The sequence below is a fragment of the Neomonachus schauinslandi genome, chromosome 15, assembly GCF_002201575.2.
Source record: "Neomonachus schauinslandi chromosome 15, ASM220157v2, whole genome shotgun sequence".
Taxonomy (NCBI): domain Eukaryota; kingdom Metazoa; phylum Chordata; class Mammalia; order Carnivora; family Phocidae; genus Neomonachus; species Neomonachus schauinslandi.
In genome coordinates, this window is record NC_058417.1 from 26,839,902 (window position 1) to 26,863,682 (window position 23,781).

Below are 23,781 nucleotides of genomic sequence, written 5' to 3' on the forward strand. Positions count from 1 at the left end.
CTCTCCTTCGCCATAAAGAAAGATTTAAAATTAAAACCTTATCATAGAGAGGCCAATCATAGCAAAGGTCTCCCCATGATTCGCTCTCTGGGCAGTGTCGGAGCACAGTCTGGTTTGTGATTGGTTAGGAGGTCACCACGTGCTGGCCAATGAAAGCTGAGGCGCTACTTGTATGAATAAGTGGAAGGCGGGAGCGAAGGGAAGGGGAAGCAGGAGACCTAAGAAGGTGTGTCACGTCCCTATGCTGTTTGTGGAAGCTTTTGTGTCATTGGTTGGCTCTTCTTCCGATTGTACCAATCGCAAGCTCTTCTCTGCGGAGCCCTAACTATGAAATTGAAAGTGGAGATGAGGGTGCAGCCAATGGAAAAAAAAAGTGCACAGCAGCCAATCCTCCTGCAGCGTTTTGTGTCTTTGCCCAACTAGAGAAAGTGTTTCATGTGGAGGGGCGTTACCCAGTCGCCAATGGGCGGGCGCCAGTGAAGCGGAGGAACCAATGAGTGTGAGACGTTGAGTGACAGCTGTCCAATAGGGACCCTCAGTGCTAGTACGGTTTGCGGCTTAAGCACCGCCGCGGTCTGAGGAATGTCAACTATTCAACATGGAGGCGGAGGTCGATAAGCTGGAACTGATGGTGAGTGTAAAGTGAAGGAGATCTACTGGGTAGATTCTTTCTCTCGGATGGCCTCCCAGGAGGGATAAAATTTTGAGTCGCCGGAAACCCTGGGCGGCAGAAGCTGGACCATATTGGGAGTTCCCTCCTCTTTTATCAAAGGGAGTCGCCGCCGCCTGGTCTCTTTTAACCGCCGCGGGGGAAGGGGTTACATCCGGGAAACTCGGGAAGGAAATGGCGGGAGATGCTGAGGTAGCCGGGCCTTTGGAATTCCTTGTTCCTTGCCCTGACCTTTCCGCCCCTCAGGGAGCTGTGGCTCCTGAAGACAGCGTTCTATGTATTTCCCCCCAAAAGACGTGACTGGAATGATCCCTAAACGCCCCTAGAAGGGGAGAGGTCGTTCACACTCCAAAAAGGGGGACGGAGGGTGGGGTGGGGAATAAACCGAGGGGGGCGGAGAGAACTCCCATTACGGCAGAGCGGTTCACGTTATTCAAGGCGGGCTGAGAAAGTCTGAGAAAGGTTTTGACTTGCGTGCAGAACTTCCTAGCGGCCAAGGAAGCCCCAAGACCAATTTCTGTTTGGCTCGAAGGTGGCAGTCCTTGGGTGGGGGAGAGGTGTGAGCGATGGGGACCTGAACCTCGAGTTCCTTTCTTGACGCACGGGAGGAATTGGGACATGGAAGCCACCCTGCTCTTGAGTTGCCGAATTTCATTCATTTATGAAAGTAGGGGGCGGGGGCGAATAATTGGAAAGGACTCCCGCTGCTGCTTGGCCTGCTCGGGGGCGCCAAGCTGAAGTGCTGTCCTAATTTTCTAATATGGATCGTTCCCTCACTTGTCCTCTTTATTCCCTTCCTCCCATTCTTAGACTACCAGCTTGATCGCCCGCGCTTTTTTCTTCTTAGTTCTCCTTGTTCTATCTTCAGTCCTTTGCCCCCTGCATTACCTTGTGTGAATTGAGCTGGCTTTCTTTAAAATGTGGAATTTGGAGGACGCGCCCATCATTGAACTCCTGTCGGTTTTTTGTTAAAGAAAAATAACAAAATTAAGTAAAAAAGCCCAAATCTTTCTTTTCTATCGCAGTCTGCCGTCCTTCCCCTACCATACTCTGGCTTTACAACTTGGGTATCATTTGTGCCAGTGCTGCTCTATCCAAGCTGAACCTTGGGTCACTTCAACATCAGCACTGGTAGTGATCCTGGAAGAAACTGAGTACCACACTCATCCTCATTCCCACCTCTAGAAAATGTGAGAGCTTGATATATCTTATTATTTTCTTCTGATGTATTAATGAATTATAGTGCCTCTCATATACACATTTGACTTGAAGGCTTTCAGTTGATTCTAACCATTTTGAGTTTTAATTTTCTTTGTGGGAGTGTGTGGGGGAATGGCGTGGGGTGGGGGTGGGATGGTAGTGAAGAAGGAAGAATTTTTTGTTGCTTCCCAAACCTGTAATAATGAACTTTTAGATCAGAGTTTTGTTATTTTTATCATTAATGGTCTTAAACAAACAGAAGAACCCAAAACATGTCAAGTATCCTAGTTTGATTCCGTTAGCAGGCATGAATGTTTAACACTGTCTTCCCCTCTTCCCCATTCTGAATTCCTCCCTCTGGATGGATATTTCTGCCTAATTTTAAGATGCTAAACTGCTTTTAACAGTTTTTCTCCCCGCTCAAGTTGGCTGTTTACTTTTGAGGTACCAATTAAGCCTTTTTTTGGACTTTGCATGAGAGTCACTATTCGCACAGGATTTTTTTTTTTTAAAGATTGAACACATTTTAATTTAAGAAGAAAATGATTAAGTATACATCTTGAAAAAAGGTTTTAGAAGATTGTGAGGTAGCCAGACTCTTAAACTTTTAGGTGTTTGAATGATGGGGTAGTTTTAAAAAATTCTTTGTAAGAGATGAAGAGAAGAAAGCAGGTCTTCTTAAATTACCTGCAGGTAATTACTTGCAGCCTCCTCCCTCCCCTTCAAGTTATTAGTTTGTTTCCACAATCATCAGGGTTTAAAAACTGTATTTGAACTATTATAGTTTTGTTATTACCGCTTTCTATTGATTGGATAGTGAAGGATGGTGTATCTCATCTTCAGATTTGCCATGTGCTTTAAAATGTTTTGTCTATGAACTGGTTTAATTTCTAAGATTGGAAAGAAATTATTTCCTATACAATCCTCTGAGTTTTGGTTCTACATTACTTGAATAAAGGATTTGTTGAGGAACTAATGTTGAAAATTTAATAAGTGAAAGAGAATGCATACTATTTAACTTTGTAAAGAAAGTACTTATTCTCACTTTGCAGACAGACTGGTCCTCTTGTTCAAAAAATATTCCATATTTTTCTTGTTTGAATTAACTTCAAATTCAGAAAATTAAACATCTGTCTCTGAAGTACCTGTCTTTAAAACCTGATCCTTGGCTAGCAGAGTTGAAGTATTCTAATACCTGAGTTATGTGGCCTTAGGATTAGGTCAGGTCACTCATGTTCCTCTGTCCTGAATTTGAGTTTATTTTTTAGGGGGTTGAATCTAAATAGCTGAACTAGACTATTTAAAGAAAGTTTTGTGAAAATAATGGAAAGTATTTTTGCATCAATCAACATTATTAATGGGGGAATAAGCTCATTGTAGGGTAATCTTTGTTCTCTAACCTTTTTCCTTTCACTTACTGGTTGAGTGGTATTTGTCTGGTGTTCTTTTGTGATACCACTAGTGATTGTGCACAGAAGTACACTGTGATACTATGATACTATTTCTATTTCTGGGTTTACATCTGACTTTTAAATGGGTTCTTACCAGTTCAAAGAGTAAGATAATGATAATTGGCTTGAATCCAAGAAAACCTGATTACTAAATCGCAGAACCTCCTCCTGTACCATTATTATTTCCTCCTTGATGCTTGTACATTTGAAGGAAATGGAGATGATTTCCTCCTATGTTCAAGATCTTTAGGGGTTAACTTAAATTTTAAAATCCCTTTCCATAGTATTCCCTTAGGTAGGGTCTTGTTGAGGACACATTAATTCCCTGGGAATCTGTAAGCTTTTGTGATAACAAGCCATAAGACTGTTAAGAGCTTTTTAGAGTTTAGTGTAGTTTATTTTATTTTATTTTTTAAAAGATGTTATTTATTTATTTGACAGAGAGAGCACAAGCAGGGGGAGCAGCAGGCAGAGGGAGAGGGAGAAGCATGCTCCCTGCTGAGCAGGGAGCCGGATGTGGGATGTGGGATGTGGGGCTCAATCCCAGGACTCTGGGATCAAGTTTAGTGTAGTTTAGATTCCAGAAAGATAGATTGGGTATTTAGAGATTGGGAAACTTATTTTACTTTCTTTACTTTACCTTTTCGTTTGTTTATTCCAATATTCTTACTTAATCAGTTGCAACGAGGGAGCTAACCAACACATCTCAGCAAAACAAATATTTTTCACTTTTGCCTTAGTAGTAATTATAACCCATTTTGTTAATACTAGTCTCTAGTCTCTGAAGCTTAGGACGTATTTACAAAATTCCTTTCTATATGTTTCTGTTAAATATTAATCGTAGGTTAGTCATCAGAAAACTGTTATTTGGACATTTAAGTTCAGTTCTTTTTAACATTGATATACATGTTCTTAGGTTTTGGATGTCTTCTGTCCAAAATGGCAACCCTTCTTTAAATTCTTTTCACACTGAAGCTTCAACTGATGCAAGATGCTTTTGTGTTCCTTTCCTACCAATTTCTGCTAACGAATGCTCTGACTTTATTGCACTACTGTACTTTACAGCTAGCAGTGCAATAGTATTGTCAAAGCATCTGAAAGCAGAATGCACACCAGAACTTTGATTCTTGCCTTACATCTTTCTTCAGTATCTGTAATTTACCACAATCTTTGTTGCTGAAAAGTGTATAATTTTATTACCCTAGGTATATGTTTTAGGAAGTCATAATTTGAAAAAAAACCTCACTATCGTAATTAATGCACTATGAAACACATTGAGATAACATTTTTAATAGCTGAAGTTGTTATGACTTGTTTAAATGAGTAGTTGTATTTTTCTTCTTTCTGTAACAGATTTGGATAGGTTCTGGCATCTCTTGCGTTTTCTTTAACTGAGTTTTAAGGTGAATTAGTAAGTGATGAAAACAATCTCTGCTGTATATTTCATATGATAACTTGCCCCAAATCTTAATTGGTGTTAATTTTGTGTGCTATGTAGTTTATGCTTGAATTTCAAACTTAAGAGTACTTGTTTTAAAGTTCTTTTTTGTAATAATGAAATAGAATAAAGTATGAATCCATTACTTTTTTTGTAATCAGTTTTGAGATATAATTTGCATACAGTAAAACTTACCAATTTTAGTTGTACAATTTGAAGAGTTTTGACAAATATGGACAGTCATGTAACCACTACCACAGACATGGTTTAGAACATTTCCATCACCTAATGTTCCCTTATGCCCCTTTGCAGTCAGCCTCCTCCTACCAAGCTCCCTGACAATCATTGGTCTCTAGTTTTGCCATTTCTAGAAGTTCACATAAATGGAATCATTTATAGCTTGCAGTTTTTTTTGTGCCTGACTTCTTGCACTTAGCACAATGCTTTTGAGAGTCATCTGCGTTGTTGTACATATTAGTAGTTGGACCATTTTTATTGCTGAGTAGTATTTCATTGGTATAGACTATCACAAACTATTTATCCATTTACCAGATTGTGAACTTTGGGTTGTTTCCAGGTTTTGCTTATTATGAATAAAGATGTTATAAACATTGTAGTGTAAGTCTTTGGACATAATGTTTTTGTTTCTCTTGAGTAGCATGATAAAAATGTATGCTTCATCTCATAAAAACACTGAAATATTTACCAAAGCTATGAATTAGGGTTCCAGTTTCTCCACATCCTTAACCAACATTTGGTATTTTGGTATTGTCAGTCTTCTTTTTTTTTTTTTTTAAGATTTACTTACTTATTTTAGAGAGTGAGCACCAGTGGGAGGGGCAGAGGGAGAGGGAGAGAGAGAATCCCAAGCAGACTCCACACGAGCACAGAGCCCGATGTGGGGCTCAATCCCATGACCCATGAGATCATGACCTGAGCCAAAACTGAGTCAACCATGTCAGTCTTCTTCATTTTAGCTATTCTAATAATTGTATAGTGGTATCTGCTTATAGTTTGAATTTGCATTTCTTTAATGGCTAATGATATTGAATATCTTTTCATGTCCTTATTTGCAGTTGGAATATCTTTAGTGAATATCTGTTGAAATCTTTTGCCTATTTTCAAATTGAGATATTTGTCTTCTTTTTTAAAATATTTTATTTATTTAATTAAGAGAGAAAGAGAGAGCGTGTCCGCACATGAGCAGGGGGGAGGGGCAGAAGCAACCTCCGCAATGAGCAGGGAGCCCGAGGTGGGGCTCCATCCCAGGACCCTGGGATCAGGACCTGAGCCAAAGGCAGCCCCTTAACTGACAGAGCCACCCAGGCACCTCCAAGATGTTTGTCTTTTTAACTATTACAAGAGTCCTTTAATTTTTTCTGTTATTTGCCCTTTCACATAAAAAATTTTGATGAAGTTCAATTTATACATCTATTGTGCTATGGATTATGCTTTTTTCTTCTATTTCAGAAATCTTTGCCTAACTCAAGGTCACAAATGTTTTCTTCTAGAAGATTTATAGTTTTAGTTTTTACATTTATTTTATTTTTAAAGATTTATTTATTTGTTTTAGAGAGGGAGAGTGTGCATGAGTAGGGGGAGGGGCAAAGGGAGAGGGGAAGCGACACCTTGCTGAGTGTGGAGCCTGACATGGATATTGATCCCAGGACCCCTAGATCCTGACCTGAGCTGAAACCAAGAGTTGGGCCCCTAACTGACTGAGCTACCCAGGCGCCCCAGATTTTGTGTTTAGATCTCTGTCCATTTAGAGTTAATTTTTGTATGTGGTATAAAGTGAGAGTAGAAGGTCTTTTCATTTATTTATTTGTTTAGCATATGGATATTCCTCTGTTCTGGTACCATTTGTTGAAAAGACTATCATATCCCTGTTGAATTACCCTTAGCTCCTTTGTAACAAATCAGTTGAACATGTATGTATGGGCTGGTTTATTTATTTATTTAAAGATTTTATTTATTTATTTGAGAGAGAGCATGCGCGTGAACGTGGTGAGGGGCAGAGGGAGAGGGAGAGAGAGAATCTCAAGCACACTCTGCGCTGACAACCCTGAGATCATGACCTGAGCCGAAATCAAGAGTTGGTCACTGAACTGACTGAGTCACCCAGGCACCCCAGTCTATTTATTTTTGAACTCTGTTTTGTTCAATTATGTCGTATCATACTGTCATGGTTGTTGTAGCCTTATAATAAGTCCTTTGTTGTTTTTTGTTTCAGAGGTAGATTTTAGTGATTCATCAGTTGCATATAACACCCAGTGTCCATTATATGAAGTGCCCTCCTTAATGCCCATCACCCAGTTACCCCATCCCCCCACCCACGGCCCCTCCAGCAACCCTCAGTTTGTTTCCTATAGTTAAGTCTCTAATGGTTTGTCTCTGTATATAGTAAGTCTTGAAATCATCAAGTGTAAGGCCTCAAACTTTGCTCTTGTTTTCTAAAACTTTTAAATTATTTTGCATTTCCAAATAAGCTTTTTTTTCTTTTTTTTTGGTCAATTTCTACAAAAAAAAAGCTTTCTGGGATTTTGGTTGGGATCGTGTTGAATCTAGAGAACAATTTAGGGAGAATTGATGGTTTAACAATAATGAGTTTTCTGATGCTTGAATGTTATCTCTCTACTTATTAGGTCTTTAAAATTTCTTTCAACAGTGTTTTGTAGTTTTCAGTGTATAGGTCTTGTTTATAAATTTTTCGTAACCAGCTTAGTGTGATTTCTACTATGGCTCTATATCTTAAAATTAGAGCAAGAACTGTTACAAGATGTATTCTTTTTTTTTTTTTTTAAGATTTTATTTATTTATTTGACAGGGAGAGACACAGTGAAAGAGGGAACACAAGCAGGGGGAGTGGGAGAGGGACAAGCAGGCTTCTTGCTGAGCAGGGAGCCCGATGCAGGGCTTGATCCCAGGACCCTGGGATCATGACCTGAGCCACGCAGGCACCCCATAACATGTATTCTAAATAAATTTCAGAGATTTTAGGAAAAAAGTAAGCTATTTGTTAAACAAATGTCCTTAAAAGCCAGGAGAATGGATACCGGAGGGAAGAAAGATATGTGAGATATTAGGCATGGACTCAAGGACATCATTTGGTAGGGAATGAAGAACATGACTGCTTATGAGAAAACCATTTTATTCCCAAATTTTATTTATAAAATCTGAGTTACCTCTCTTGGCCTAAAGTGTAGCTGTTTTCCTCTTCTTTGGCTTTTAATTTCCTACCATTCTCTAGTGGGCATTTCAAGCACTGGGTAGGATTTTGTGTTTTTTAATCAGGTAAGACATTCCATGGCGAGGGACTGAGGGAAGAAAACTGCTTAATTTGAGGACCTCATTTGTTTTCTCTAAAGAAGTGAATTGAGGGGTACCTGCCTGGCTCAGTCAGTATACATGTGACTATTGATCCCAGGGTCTTGAGTTCAAGGCCCACATTGGGCATGGAGCCTACTTTAAAAAAAATGTGAATTGATAACAGTATAATACATTTCCTTTTAGATACATCATTGAATTTTCTTTATATCCCAGAGCTTGTAGAACCATTAAGTTTTCTGGGTAAAAGATTATATACAAGAAAATAAGAATTAAAAAATGTACCAGATGGTGAGGAGAAGGAAGGTTTCTTCTGCCTTGAATTATATTTTGATGTGAACACATCTTCAATTTCAGTAGTAGGGTATGAAAGACCATATATATGAATTCATTTAAAACCAAGAGGGAAATTTTCTTCTTCCTTGGAGCAAAGTAAAAGTTTTGAAACAAATAAAAAATATCTTACCTTTGTTACCCAAATATAATACTAAGTTTCAATATTGGAATATCTCTGATAAATAAAATTTATTCTCAATTAGACTTTAAAAGGTTATACTTCTGACTTGTCTCAGTACATAACATTTTATTTAAAAAATTTTTTTTTTTTAAAGATTTTATTTATTTATTTGAGACAGAGAGAATGAGAGAGACAGAGAGCACATGAGAGGGGGGACGGTCCGAGGGAGAAGCAGGCTCCCTGCCGAGCAGGGAGCCTGATGCGGGACTCGATCCAGGGACTCCAGGATCATGACCTGAGCTGAAGGCAGTCGCTTAACCAACTGAGCCACCCAGGCGCCCTCAGTACATAACATTTTAAAAGTTTGAATAAGTCAATCCTTGATTCTTTGATTCAGTGTTTTTCTCATTTTATAAATGAGGAAATAATCTCAGTTTTTGCTAAGATTTTCATGTAGTGACAGTGATTGTAAAATACATTTAACTTTTTAGAACAATTTATTTTTGTTAGGAAATATGAGTTGTGTAACTTTTATTAAATGCCTCCTTTCCCCACTCAATCTGCCTAATTGTAAATGACAGTACTTCATACTTTCTTTCAGTAAATGTTACTAGGGTGGGCTAGTACTAGAGGAATAAAAAAATTAAAAAATTAAATAAATAAATAAATAAATAAATAAGGAGAGGACAGTATCTGCCTTTTTTGTACCCAGCAATATGCTTAGCATTTGGGTTTCAAAAGCAATCACACTTTTTTTGAATGACAAAAAAGCAGACTATCTCTTGGTACTTACTGTACTTTCCATTTTTCCCCCTGCTCCATCTAGGAGTACAGATGTTAAGTTTATTTGGTAATCTTTGTTACCTTGTCATTGACACTAAGACAGAATGTACATTTCTCTTGAGGTGATGGTTTTTAATCTTTTTTTTTTCCCCTTTATGCCATGGATCTTTAGAGGAGCTCCACCTCACCAGAAAAATGTATACAGATACATTAACTTGCTAACTAGTAAGTAGGGATTTGTACACCTTTGCCGCCATGGTTTCCTGGGCCCAGTATTAAGAATATCTGCTATTCAGGGGCACCTGGGTAGCACAGTCGGTTAAGTGTCCAACTCTTGGTTTCCTATCAGGTCATGATCTTAGGGTCATGAGATTGAGCCCTGCATTGGGCTCTGTACTCAGCCTCGAGTCGGCTTGGGTTTCTCTCTCTCTCTCCCTCTGCCCCTCCCACTCATGCTCTCTCTCTTTCTCTCTCTAAAATAAATAAATAAATCTTAAAAAGAAGAAAAGAATATCTGCTATTCAGAGGTTGAAAGTATTTGAAATTGAGTGACTACACATCATTAATCTTCTATCCTTTTCAGTATATATATGTAAGTAAGAATTGCTGCCAAACATGTACTCACTGAAGATTATACTAAGTTTTTGTTTCACGTATGTCCATTATTTTGTGTTCTGTAATTTGGGAATGTAGCTGTTTTGTCATATTGATGACATTTTCTAATTTTGTAATTTTTAGATGATTTATCATGAGTATTTTATATACACATATCATACAATATTATAATCTATTATACAATATTCTCTCTATATTATACAATATAATATTTGAACTGTGCTATTTGCCAGGCAGTATTAGAGATCAGTGATTTTTAAAAAATAGCCTGGCATATTTGGGACAATGAAATTCAGTGTGGCTGAGGTGTAAAATATGAAGCATCTGTGGGGAGCATATTAATGTCATAAGGATTATACTAAGAGTTGGAGTTAATGCTACAGGCATTGGGAAACCCCAATGATCTTTTTAAAAAACATTTTTTTTCAAGATTTTTTTTTTTTAAATTTATTTATTTGACAGAGAGAGAGGAACACAAGCAAGGGGAGTGGGAGAGGGAGAATCAGGCTTCCTGCTGAGCAGGGAGCTCGATGCGGGGCTCAATCCCAGGATGCTGGGATCATGACCTGAGCCAAAGGCAGACGCTTAACGACTGAGCCACCCAGGCGCCCCTTAAAAACTTTTTTAATATAGATTTTATTTTATTTATTTATTTTTTTAAAGATTTTATTTATTTATTTGAGACAGAGAGCATGAGAGGGAGGAGGGTCAGAGGGAGAAGCAGACTCCCTGCCGAGCAGGGAGCCCGATGCAGGACTCGATCCCGGGACTCCAGGATCATGACCTGAGCTGAAGGCAGTCGCTTAACCAACTGAGCCACCCAGGCACCCTAGATTTTATTTTTAAGTGATCTCTGTACCCAATGTGGGGCTTGAACCTACAGCCCTGAGATAAAAAATCACATGCCCCACTGACTGAGCCAGCCAGGTGCCCCAAACCCAATGATCTTTAAGTGAAGAGTGACTTAGTACAGAATGCACTTACTCTTAAAAATTTTGCTTTAATTATACATGTAATTTAATTAGAAGACAGATAAAAAAGATCCCTACAATTCTATGAGTATTATGTCTCTGTTGTATATTTTAGATTTTTTTGCAGGTGTATCTTTAACTATTTTTCCTTTTTTTTTTAAGATTTATTTATTTATTTTAGAGAGAGAGAGCACGGTGGGAAGGGGCAGAGGGAGAGGGAGAGAGAGTCTCAAGTAGACTCTGCTGCGCACAGAGCCTGACGTGGAGCTCCATCCCAAGGCGCTGAGATCATGACTGGAGCCAAAACCAAGAGTGGGATGCTTAACTGACTGGACCACCCAGGTGCCCCTATTTTTCTAAACCAAGTTTGTTCAGTGTAATATGAAAATCTCTCCCTGTAGTCCATTATGTGTCCATAGCACAATTAACATAAATAATCTAGGATCCTGAAAGCTTTAAAAAGTTAGACTATGGTCAACTGATAAAACCAATCTTTTACAGGCAGGAGCTTTCTTTTTTTTTAAAGATTTTATTTATTTATTTGACAGAGAGAGACACAGCGAGAGAGGGAACACAAGTAGGGGGAGTAGGAGAGGGAGAAGCAGGCTTCCCGCGGAGCAGGGAGCCCGATGCGGGGCTCGATCCCAGGACCCTGGGATCATGACCTGAGCCGAAGGCAGACGCTCAACGACTGAGCCACCCAGGTGCCCCAGGCAGGAGCTTTCTTATGTGTACTACTCTAATAATTGTTTCATAAATGCTTGCAGATTAGGAACTGATGAACTTGAAGCTTCTTACTTTCTTCTGCTTTGGTGTTGCTATTTGCTGGCAATAACATGTGCAACCTGGTGCTTGTGCATATTATTGCCTATCTGTTCCAGACATGCATTGACATGTGTTCTATCTGGAAGAGGCTAGATGATAGTTCAGCCCTCCAGTAGAAATACAAAAAAAACAGTTGTGATTGTGTATACATTTGGGGTGGTCCTCAACTTGTTAGGAACTTTCTTTTTTTTTTTTTTAATATTTCTTAAGACAGGCTTTAGAGGGTGGTTGGGTTCCCAGATTGTTCTTCAAAGGAATGAATGTTCTTTCATCTGTTCCTTTTTGTCATTGAGCATTAGGCTGTATATTAAAAACTAGGGTGATAGGGCGTCTGGGTGGCTCAGTCGGTTAAGTGACTGCCTTCAGCTCAGGTCATGGTCCCAGGGTCCTGGGATCGAGTCCCATGTCAGTCTCCCTGCTCCACAGGGAGTCTGCTTCTCCCTCTGCCTCTGCCCCCATTTTGTTCTCTCAATCTCTCTCGTTAGCTCTCAAGTAAGTAAATAAATAAATAAAAAGGAAGACAGGGCTCTTGCCAGCAAAACATTTGAAATCAAGTGGTGACACTATCAAGCAGACAGATGATTATAATATAATAAATGAAATGGTAAGCTAGAGCCATGAACAAAATAAAATGAGAGTAGATAAAGGTGTTTCTAAATCTGCATTAGAGAGAGGGGAATGTAAAGAAAGGGGTGTGTTCATTAAGTATTAGTTTCTTTGGTTGATAATATTGCTAACCTAGATCTGGAAGTATTAATATGCCCAGTTCTCTCTTAAAACAATGTTTCTATGGAAAATGTGTTTCTAAGCCTAGCTACTGAGTCTAGAATGTACCTCTACCAACTTCTCTCATCATAGACAAGACTGCCATATTTCTTCATTTTCTGTGGTTTGATGCTGTTGAGGCAAACTCGCTCACATGAGGATGTGTTTGCTTTTTTAGAGCACTGGTTCTTTTGAAAGGGAGCATTATTGTGCCAGTAAGAATCTATAGGTTTGTAAAAAAGAAGTATTTTGGGGGCGCCTGGGTGGCTCAGTTGTTAGGCATCTGCCTTTGGCTCAGGTCATGATCCCAGGGTCCTGGGATCGAGCCCCGCATCGGGCTCCCTGCTCAGCGGGAAGCGTGCTTCTCCCTCTCCCACTCCCCCTGCTTGTGTTCCCTCTCTCGCCGTGTCTCTGTCAAATAAATAAATAAAATCTTTAAAAAAAAAAAAAGGAAGTATTTTTAAGTTAGGCTGTAGTTCTTTTCTCCTTGCTGCCAAATAGTTGAGTGGTATAAAGCGTTAAGCTGATGATTATAATGAAAACTAGTATAACAGACAGAATATTATATGTTTATGCAATATGTAGCATACTCTAAAACTCAAAATTATTCCCTAAACTATTCCTTTTTCTGTTTATATAGTATCTTCCTTACAGTCCCAGTCTGTTTCCAAGGATGTCCAATTGGCAGAATGTAATTTGGCTGTCTGGGAGGCTTTAATGTTGATTTCAATGGACTTTTCCCAGCTAAATTGCATATTTTATTTATCATTCGTAAGATGGGCATAAAAGTTTCCATTTATTTTTATTACTGATTTAGAAGAAAACTGGCTTCTGAAATATGAATGTCTTGGGTTTTAAAAAATTCACTAGTTTTGGGGCACCTGGGTAGCTCAGTTGGTTAAGCTTCTGACTCTTGATGGCTCAGGTCATGACAGGGTCATGAGATCAAATGCCATGTTGGGCTCAGCACTGAGCATGGAGCCTGCTTAAGATTCTCTCTCTCTGTCTCCCTCTTTCCCTCCCCACTCTAAAAAATTCACTAGTTTTATTTTAAATATTCTAATGCTCCTAAAAATAAGATAGGTAGCCTAAGTTAAAGAGCAACCTCACTGTTAACTAGGCTTTAAGAGGCAAATTTATAACTGAGGAGGGCTGTGAATGAAATTTTTTAGCATCAGTTTGCTCCCTTAATCAGACGCTAATGAATTTTTGACACTATAGTAATTGGTCAGCAAATTTCCTACCATGTGACTAAAAAATTTTCTGTTTATGACCAGATCCTAGAACCCTATCGATATTGTCTCTGCTGTGTAAATAGCTCTGAGTAGTGCAATATTGCTTATAGGGTTTTGGTGTTTGGGAAGAACAATGGGCAGGTTGCAGAAACTATATAGCTGAAACCGAAGCAACAGTCATCTTTGTTTAGGAAGAAAACAAATAGTAGAAGCTAATTCTTAATATAAACATTAAAATCTGAAACTCAAATGTCAAGTTTTAATATCTTAGAAGAAGGAAATTAATCTTTTCTAAATTTTTACATTTTGATAAATTAAACTTGGGTTTATTTATAGTTTTATGAAATAATAGAATATTAGTGTTAAAAGGGACCTTAGATTTCCGACTCTCTCATTTAATAGAAGAGACCCAGAGAGATGGAAGACTTACCTAAGGCCACATAGCTTGTTAGTGATACCAGGGCTAGAACTTCTACCATGTAGCCCAATCCTTTTATTTTCTTTTTTCTGGACCATAATACCAGGTTGTGTTCAGAGGGAATTTTTTAGTAACCTAACCAGTGATATTAGATTTGAAACATAAAAACAAAAAAAGCTTTAAATTTAACTTTAGCTAAAGTCTTTACATTCCCTGCCTCCATCTATGTGACTTTTATTGATTTTAATGTCCTGTATATCATGTATAGACTTTCATCTAACTGCATAAGAAACATAGTAATGAAAATAGAAGTAGAGGCAAATCATTTAGACTATTTCGTCATTTATAAAATGAAGGGTTCAAATCAGAAAATCTTGATTGTTTTTCTATTTTTCAACATTGCATTGGTATCCTTTTATCTTATTTGTTCCCTGCTTATTCCCAAGCCCACTGACTTCGCTAATAAGTAAATACTTCCCCTATGTATTATCATGAAATACTCTGTTTAGTTCTTCACAGAGGATTACATTCTTCTCTCAAGCTGTTTTTCCCGTCTTTTTTAAAAATTTTTAATTGTGATAAAATATATATAACAAAATTTGCCATTTTAAGTTTACAGTTTAGTGGTATTAAGTACATTCACATTCTTGTACAACCACAACCACCACCCATTTCCAGAACTTCTTCATCTTTCCAAACTCAAACTCTGGACCCATTAAATGATAACTCCCCATTCTGTCCTCCCCCTGTTTTTGAAGGTCTGTTTAAAATTCAATTTATCTTCTGAAATATTTTTCCAATAGAAATATGGGCACATTATTTAAGGGGGTTGGGAATTTTAAAAAATCTTTTGAAAGCAGAAGTGAGTATACATATAAATGCAGCTAGGGGGAGGAGGAGGTAGGAAATCCTGAATTTGAGCATTTGCCAATTTCCCCGTTGTAAATAGTCCTACCCTGGCCAATTTCAAGCTACCAGCATGATGTCATTGAAAGTGGAGTTGGGAAGACATGCACAGTAGCACATGATATAGTATTTTCACTATATACATAGATCTCAAGAGCGTATATAATAGTAAAATATAGTAAAATCACTAGGAAGTTATAATTTTTGAGTATATATTTGTTTTTAATAATTTATTTACTGGTAAACTTATGTAATTTAATTTTTAGTTATGCCTGTGTTTAACAATGGGTTTACAAACATACTTGAAAATTTAGCTGACTCCATCATATCATTGATTGGAAGCACACTCTTTGGTATCTTATTAAAATATAATTTACTTAAAAGCAGGAACCACTTATTATTGATACTGTTTGATGATTTTAATACATTGTGGACCTCCAGGTATTACAGGAAGCCATAGCTAAAACAGCTCTCTTGAAAAGAAGACATTGTTAAATGGTCTTTGGGATTATGGTAGATAAACTTTAATCAGAACTAAAATATCAAGTTAAAAAACACACATAGGGGGTACCTGGGTGGCTCAGTGGGTTGGGTGTCTGCCTTCTGTTCAGGTCCTGGGATTGAGCCCCTCCTCTGGCTCCCTGCTCAGCGGGGAATCTGCTTCTCCCGCTTTGTCCACCCCCCACCACTTGTGATTGCTCTTTCTCTCTCTCTCTCAAATAAATACATAAAGTCTTTAAAAACACACACACACAGGTTTAAGAATTTCTGTTTTATAAACAAGTTAAGGGCTCCTAGAATACAGATTCTCTTTGTTTGTTTGCTTTAATTCAGGCTAAATACTTGTTTGTTTAAATACAGGCGAGGGACGCCTGGGTGGCTCAGTTGTTAGGCATCTGCCTTTGGCTCAGGTCATGATCCCGGGGTCCTGGGATCGAGCCCCGCAATGGGCTCCCTGCTCCGCAGGAAGCCTGCTTCTCCCTCTCACACTCCCCTTGCTTGTGTTCCCTCTCTCGCTGTCTCTCTCTGTCAAATAAATAAATAAATAAATAAATATAGGCTAAATACTTCGAGGTGTAAAATATAGTGATTCAGCAGTTCTGTGTATTACTCAGTGTTCATCAGGATAAAAGTGTACTCTTAATACCCTTCATCTATTTCACTTATTTTCACCCATTCCCCCCATCTCCCTTCTTGTAACCATTTATTTGCTCTCTGTGATTATGTTTTTTGGTTTCTCTCTCTCTTTTTTCCATTTGTTCATTTGTTTCTTAAATTTCACATATGAGTGAAATCATATGGCATTTGTCTTTGACTGGCTTATTTCACTTAGCATTATACTCTTTAGCTCTGTCCATGTTGTTGGAAATGGCAAATTTTCATTCTTTTTTTATGGCCAAATAATATTCCATTATATATATGTATATGTATATATAAATCACATATATATGTAAATCACATATTCTTTCTTTTAAGATTTTATTTATTTATTTGAAAGAGAGAGAAAGCACAATCAGGGGGGAGGGGCAGAGGGAGAGAGAGAGAAGCAGACTCCCCGCTGAGCAGGGAGCCTGATGCGGGGCTTGATCCCAGGACCCTGAGATCATGACCTGAGCTGAATGCAGATGCTTAACTGACTGAGCCACCCAGGCGCCCCATGTATCACATAGTCTTTTTTTTTTTTTTTAAGATTTTATTTATTTATTTGAGAGAGAGGGTGAGAGAGAGAAAGTGCACAAGAGGGGGGAGCGGGAGAGGGAGAAGCAGACTCCCTGCTGAGCAGGGAGCCCGATGCGGGACTCGATCCCGGGACTCCAGGATCATGACCTGAGCCGAAGGCAGTCGCTTAACCAACTGAGCCACCCAGGCGCCCTATCACATAGTCTTTATCAATTCATTTATCCAGGGACACTTGGGCTGCTTTCATAGTTTGACTATTGTAAATAATGCTGCAATAAACATAGGGATGAATCTGTCCCCTTGAATTAGTGTTTTTGTATTCTTTGGATAAATACTCAGTGGTGCAATTACTGGATCGTAAGGTAGTTCTATTTTTAACTTTTTGAAGAACCTCCATACCGTCTTACAGTGGCTGTACCAGTTTGCATTCCCACCAACAGTGCACGAGGGTTCCTTTTTCTCTATATCTTCACCAACACTTACTGTTTCTTGAATTTTTTATTTTAGCCATTCTGACAGGTATGGAGTGATGTCTCATTGTTGTTTTAATTCGCATTTTCCTGATGATGAGTGATGTTGAGCATCTTTTCATGTGTCTAAATTTGCCATCTATATGTCTTCCTTGGAGAAATGTCTGTTCATGTCTTCTGCCCATTTTTTTTTTAAGATTTTATTTATTTATGAGAGAATGAATGGGAGTTGTGGGGGGAGCGGAGGGGGAAGGAGAAGCAGACTCCTTGCTGAGCAGGGAACCTCACATGGGGCTTGATCCCAGGACCCTGGGATCATGACGTGAGCCAAAGGCAGACCCTTAACTGACTGAGTCACCCAGACACCCCTCTTCTGCCCGTTTTTGTAATTTTTTTTTTAAAGATTTATTTATTTTAGGGTGGGAGGGGCAGAGTGAGAGGGAGAGAGAATCTCAGCAGACTCTCTCCTGAGTGTGGAGCCCAAGGTAGGGGGGAGGGGGACCCCATGACCCGGAGATCATGACCTGAGCTGAAATCAAGAGTCAGATGCTCAACCGACTGAGCCACCCAGGTGCCCCGAACACACGAGTCTTGATCTCAGTGTTGAGTTTGAGCCCCACATAGGCTGCAGAGATTACTTAAAAATAATATCTTTTTAAAAAAATTATGCTTGGGCGCCTGGGTGGCTCAGTCGTTAAGCGTCTGCCTTCGGCTCAGGTCATGATCCCAGGGTCCTGGGACCGAGTCCCACATCGGGCTCCCTGCTCGGCAGGAAGCCTGCTTCTCCCTCTCCCACTCCCCCTGCTTGTGTTCCTGCTCTTGCTCTCTCTCTGTCAAATAAATAAATAAAAATCTTAAAAAAAATAAAAAAATAAAAAAAATAAAAAAAAAATAAAAAAATTATGCTTTAGGGCGCCTGGGTGGCTCAGATGGTTAAGCATCTGCCTTCGGCTCAGGTCATGATCCCAGGATCCTGGGATCAAGTCCCACATCGGGCTCCCTGCTCAGCGGGGAACCTGCTTCTCCCTTTCCCTCTACTATTCCCCCTGCTTGTGCTCTCTTGCTTTATCAAATAAATAAATAAAATCTTTAAAAAAAAATTATGCTTTAGACTGTTAAATAACGTTTTAAATTATATATAAAGCTATGGAATTGCAGTTTTTTTCAATAATTAAAACAAACAAATCAGGTCTTGAATGCATAGTCTTTGTTTAATAATTTGATTTGCCCTTTTCCTTGTCCCTTTCCCCATACTCCATCCAAATGTTAATATAGGTTTGTATGCCTTTTTTATGTAAAGAAAATGTTAATCCCTGAGCGTATTCCAATATGGGAAATTATGCCAACAGGAATTTTCTTTCTTTTAATATTTTAATTAAAAAATTTTTTTTAAAGTAAGCTCCACGCCCAATGTGGGACTTGAACTCAGGACCCTTGAGATCAAGAGTCTCATGCTCTACTGACTGAGCTTGCCAGGTGCCCCAGGAATTTTCTTTATATACATACACAAACATATGTAGTAATTTTTTTTTAATTTTTAACTTTTTAAAAAGATTTTATTTATTTGAGAGAGAGTGTGAGAGAGAGATCACGAGCAGGGGGGAAGGATAGAGGGAGAAGCAGACTCCCCACTGAGTAGGGAGGCCAATGTGGGACTCCATCCCAGGATCCTGGGATCATGACCTGAGCAGAAGGCAGATGCTTAACCGGCTGAGCCACCCAGGCACCCCTTAATTTTTTTTTAAAGATTTTATTTATTTATTGGAGAGAGAGAGTAAGTGAGTGAGAGAGAGATCACACGAGCTAGGGGAGAGGGAGAATCAGACTCCCCTGCCGAGCAGGGAGCCCGCCGTGGGGCTTGATCCCAAGACCCTGGATCATGACCTGAGTGGAAGTCAGACACTTAAACTGACTGAGCCACTCAGGCATCCCCATATGCAGTAATTATTAGTCTGCTTAATGAAGTCTAATTATTGGATGATTTAATCATAGCATCTACTCTAACAATTCTATAAGCAAATGAAAAGCCTTCATTTTTGAGAAACATTTTTAAAAAATTATTTTATTTATTTATTTTAGTTTTAGAGGGGGGTGTAGAGGGAGAGAATCCATGCCGAGTTCGGAGCCCCACTCAGGGCTGGATTCCATGACCCTGAGATCATGACCTGAGCCAAAACCAAGAGTTGAACACTCAACCGACTCAGCCTCCCAGGTGCCCTTTTCTGAAAAACATTTTAAGTACCATTTTTTTGTTTTGTTTTGTTTTGTTTGTAAGTACTGTTTTTAATTCAGAACCTCTATATTTGTTTTTCTGGTTCACAGCAACTCTCTGCTGTTAGAGATGCAAATCAGATACAGATTCTTAGAAAAAATTTAAAAATAAAAACTCTCGGGGTGCCTGGGTGGCTCAGTTGGTTAAGCAGCTTCCTTCAGCTCAGGGCATGATCCCAGGGTCCTGGGATGGAGCCCCTCGTTGGGCTCCCTGCTCATCGGAGAGCCTGCTTCTCCCTCTCCCTCTGTCTGCTGCTCTGCCTACTTGTGCTCTCTATCTGTCAAATAAATAAAATCTTTAAAAAACAAAACAAAACTGACTTTCTTTTTTTCTTTCTATTTCTATTCCAAAAGTTTTTGGTTATAAAGATGGACTTTTGGTAATCACAAAGTATCCATTCTAATTTAGGCCAGTAATGAGAGAAATTATTGGAGATAGAAGCTTTAGTGTATCTCTAATATTATGTTCAATTTGACAGCTTCTGACCCTAAAAGCATTTTAACTTCTGAGAGTCATTTTTTAAAAAATCTACCCTCCAAAGTAGAACTCTTGGTTTACCTTTTGTATAACAAAAGTATCTGTATGTCATTTCTCATTAGACCTGGTAACTACTTTTAACAGTTTTTGCTGGCTTTTGTTCTTTCCACTAAGGTTTCAAAATTTCAAGAACCAATATTTAGTCCAGAGCCTAAGCCCATGGTAAGGTCTGAACCCTCTCTCCAAAGCAGTCTTCTTGGTTGTGGGCTAGGAATGGGAGACCATCCCTGAGGAAACCCTGTTTTGCTTTCCATAGTAAACTCAAAGGACCATGGTGGTTTCCCTGATAAATTCAAGGCAGCACGTTTAAGATTATGTAAAAGATGCAGAATTTCCAAAAGTCAGGAATACTATATACCACTTTTAGAGATACACCACTTTCAACACTCTGATCTATATCCTTCCCTACTTTTCTGTATGTATGCACACACGTATTTTACAGCCTGTGGCAGTTTTTCCCTTTTTTTCTCCCTTTGGGGTTTACTGCAGATCAAGGTCCCATGCTGGGACCCAGGTTCAGTAAACTGAGGTAATTTAGACTACTACTCCTGTACTGTATGTAGCTTTCTTTGTATAATTTATATCACTTTAAGGTCTCTAATTTTGGTCTTTGTGGCAAATACTAGTAGTTCATTGTTTAATGGGGTTGCAGATAATGGTAAAATTGCAGGTATCCCTGAAAACAAATTTGTTCTGTGGTTTAGCTTGAACATTTCCTACCAAAGGTAGAAAAACGCTGCCTCACTGATGAGAGTTTCAACCCTGCGAATTTTGGAAACCATTGTTAGTTCTTGTATTAATATGTGACAGTGGTGCTGGTGTCTTAATTTTGGCTCTAAATCTAAGAGAGATGCATAGAGAAACAACTTTCAAAATGTTAACTAGTTTTTAAATTTTTATAGAGCATGGGTATTATAGATGATGGAAGTTTTATTTATTTTTTTTATTTCTATATTTCCAAAATTAGTGTATTTCACGTAATTGAAATACTAAAAAAATAAGAGGAAAAAAGAAAGAATAGTTAACAGTATCATGTTTATTAATATGTCTTTTGGTTCACAAAAAAATTATTTGTGCTGATCTTTAGTTCCAGAAAGCTGACTCTGATCTGGATTACATTCAATACAGGCTGGAATATGAAATCAAGACTAATCATCCTGATACAGCAGGCAAGGTAATCTGCAAAAGAAATTTTTTTTTTTTTTTTAAGATTTTATTTATTTGACAGAGAGCGACACAGCGAGAGAGGGAACACATGCAGGGGGAGTGGGAGAGGGAGAAGCAGGCTTCCTGCGGAGCAGGGAACCCGAGGTGGGGCTCGATCCCAGGACCCTGGGACCATGACCTGAGCCGAAGGCAGCTGCTTAATGACTGAGCCACCCAGGCACCCCAAGAAATCTATTTTTAAGGGATTATTTTATTAAAAGATTTTTCTGATAGTATTTCTGATAGTAGTATAAGTTAAATTATTAAGTATTAAATTTATAGAATCTTAAAATATTTTGTGTTTGGAAGCTTGGTCATACTAGAGAGATTATACCCATAGTCCAGGAAATTTCTGGCTACTTTTTTTTTTTTAATGCTTAATGAAGAATTATTGAATCCAAAGGTACAAACCACTGTGGGAGCCTCTGAAATTCTGAGAGAGAATATAGATATCTGTAGATATCTATATCACACATGGGGCTTGATCACAGGACCCCAAGATCATGACTTGCGCCGAAATCAAGAGTTGGACGTTTGACTGACTGAGCCACCCAGGCACCCCAACAATTTTTTTAAAGCAACTTTTAAGCATTGTCTGTTAACATTAATTGACTACTTATATCATTAATGTTTATCTTTGACAGCATCTAAGAAATATCATATAGTTTTGAGAAAATTTGTATGTACTTAAGAATTATTTTGGGTTTGGTGGAAGTACAAATTAAAATAATGTGTTTTTTCCCCCTCACACCCCTGTAACGACAGGGGTCTTTAATTGAACATCTTTTAATTGAAGTATAGTTGATACATAATGTTACATTAGTTTCAGGTGTACATTATGCTATGCTAACCACAACTGTAGCTACTACCACCTCTCACCATACAGACACTGTAACAATACCATAACAATACTTTTGACTGTATTCCCTATGCTGTACATTTCATCCCATGATTTTTTCATTCCATAACTAGAAGCCTGTACCATGTACTCCCCTCATCCATTTTGCTCATCCCCTAAACCCTTCCCCTGGGCAACTACCAGTTTGTTCTCATTTTGTTTCTGCTTTGTTCATTTGTTTTGCTTTTTAGATTCTACATATAAGCAAAATCATACAGTATTTATCTTTCTATGTCGGACTTATTTCATTTAGCCATGAATCCAGGTCCAGCCATGTTGTTCCAAATGACAAGATCTCATTCTTTTTTATTGTTGGGTAATATTCCATTGTACATATATATCACATTTTCTTTATCCATTTATCTATCAGTGGAAACTTAGGTTGCTTCTATATCTTGGCTATTGTAAGTAACGTTATAATAAACATAGGTGTGCATACATCTTTTCAAAGAGTGTTTTTGTTTTCTTTTGTGTGTGTGTATGTTATATTTTCTTTGGGTAAATACCCAGTAGTAGTGGAATTACTGGGTCATATGGTATTTCTATTTTCAATTTTTTGAGGTACCTCCATACTGTTTTCCATAGTGGTTGCACCAATTTGCATTTCCACCAGCAGTGCATGAAGATCCTTTTTCTCTACTTCCACACCAACACTTGTTATTTCTTGTCTCCTTTTTTTTTTGTTAAGATTTTATTTATTTGAGAGAGAGTGAGCACAAGTGGGGATAGGGGCAAAGGGAGAGGGAGAAGCAGAATCTTCTGCTGAGCAGAGAGCCTGGCCAGAGGCTTGATCCCAGGACTTTTTTGGTTTTTTTTAAGATTTTATTTATTTATTTGACAGAGAGAGAGAGCCAGAGAGCACAAGCAGTGGGGAATGGCAGAGGGAGAAGGGGAAGTAGGCTCCCTACTGAGCAGGGAACCTGATGCAAGGCTCATCCCAGGACCCTGGGATGATGACCCCAGCCGAAGGCAGACACCCAACTGACTGAGCCACCCAGGCACCCCAATTCTGAGTGTCTTTTTGAAAGATAAATCCCCATTAACTTCCATTTTGAGATTCAGCAGTCAGTTTGAACTGTATCTAATTTGTCTGATGTAAGGATTGCCACCCCAGCTTTCTTTTGGTGTCCATTAGCATGGTAAATGGTTTTTGACCCCCTCACTTTCAGTCTGAGGGTGTCTTTGGGTCTAAAATGAGTCTTGCAGACAGCATATCGATGGGTCTTGTTTTTTAATCCAATCTGATAGCCTGTGTCTTTTGTTTTGTTTTGTTTTGTTTTTGTTTTTGTAAAAGATTTTATTTATTTATTTGAGAGAGAGAGAGAATGAGAGACAGAGAGCACTAGAGGGAAGAGGGCAGAGGGGGAAGCAGACGCCCCGCTGAGCAGGGAGCCTGATGTGGGACTCGATCCCGGGACTCCAGGATCATGACCTGAGCCGAAGGCAGTCGCTTAACCAACTGAGCCACCCAGGCGCCCAGCCTGTGTCTTTTGATTGGGGCATTTAGCCCACTTACATTCAGGGTAACTATTGAAAGATACAAATTTAGTGCCATTGTATTCCTGTAAAGTGACTGTTACTGTATATTGTCTGTGTTCCTTTCTGGTCTATGTTACTTTTAGGCTCTCTCTTAGCTTAGAGGACCCCTTTCAAGATT

General features: G+C 38.8%; 1 protein-coding gene across 1 annotated transcript in view; it reads left to right on the top strand.

The window, feature by feature from the left end:
• The first annotated feature begins 553 nt into the window (after nt 1-553).
• Nucleotides 554-23,781, top strand: part of SKA2 (spindle and kinetochore associated complex subunit 2) — a 37,365-nt gene continuing 14,137 nt past the window's right edge. Inside the window, exons 1-2 of the mRNA XM_044921656.1 lie at nt 554-631; nt 21,108-21,194. Coding sequence (XP_044777591.1) covers nt 599-631; nt 21,108-21,194 — 120 coding nt within the window. The 5' untranslated portion in view covers nt 554-598. The remainder of the gene's footprint in view (nt 632-21,107; nt 21,195-23,781) is intronic.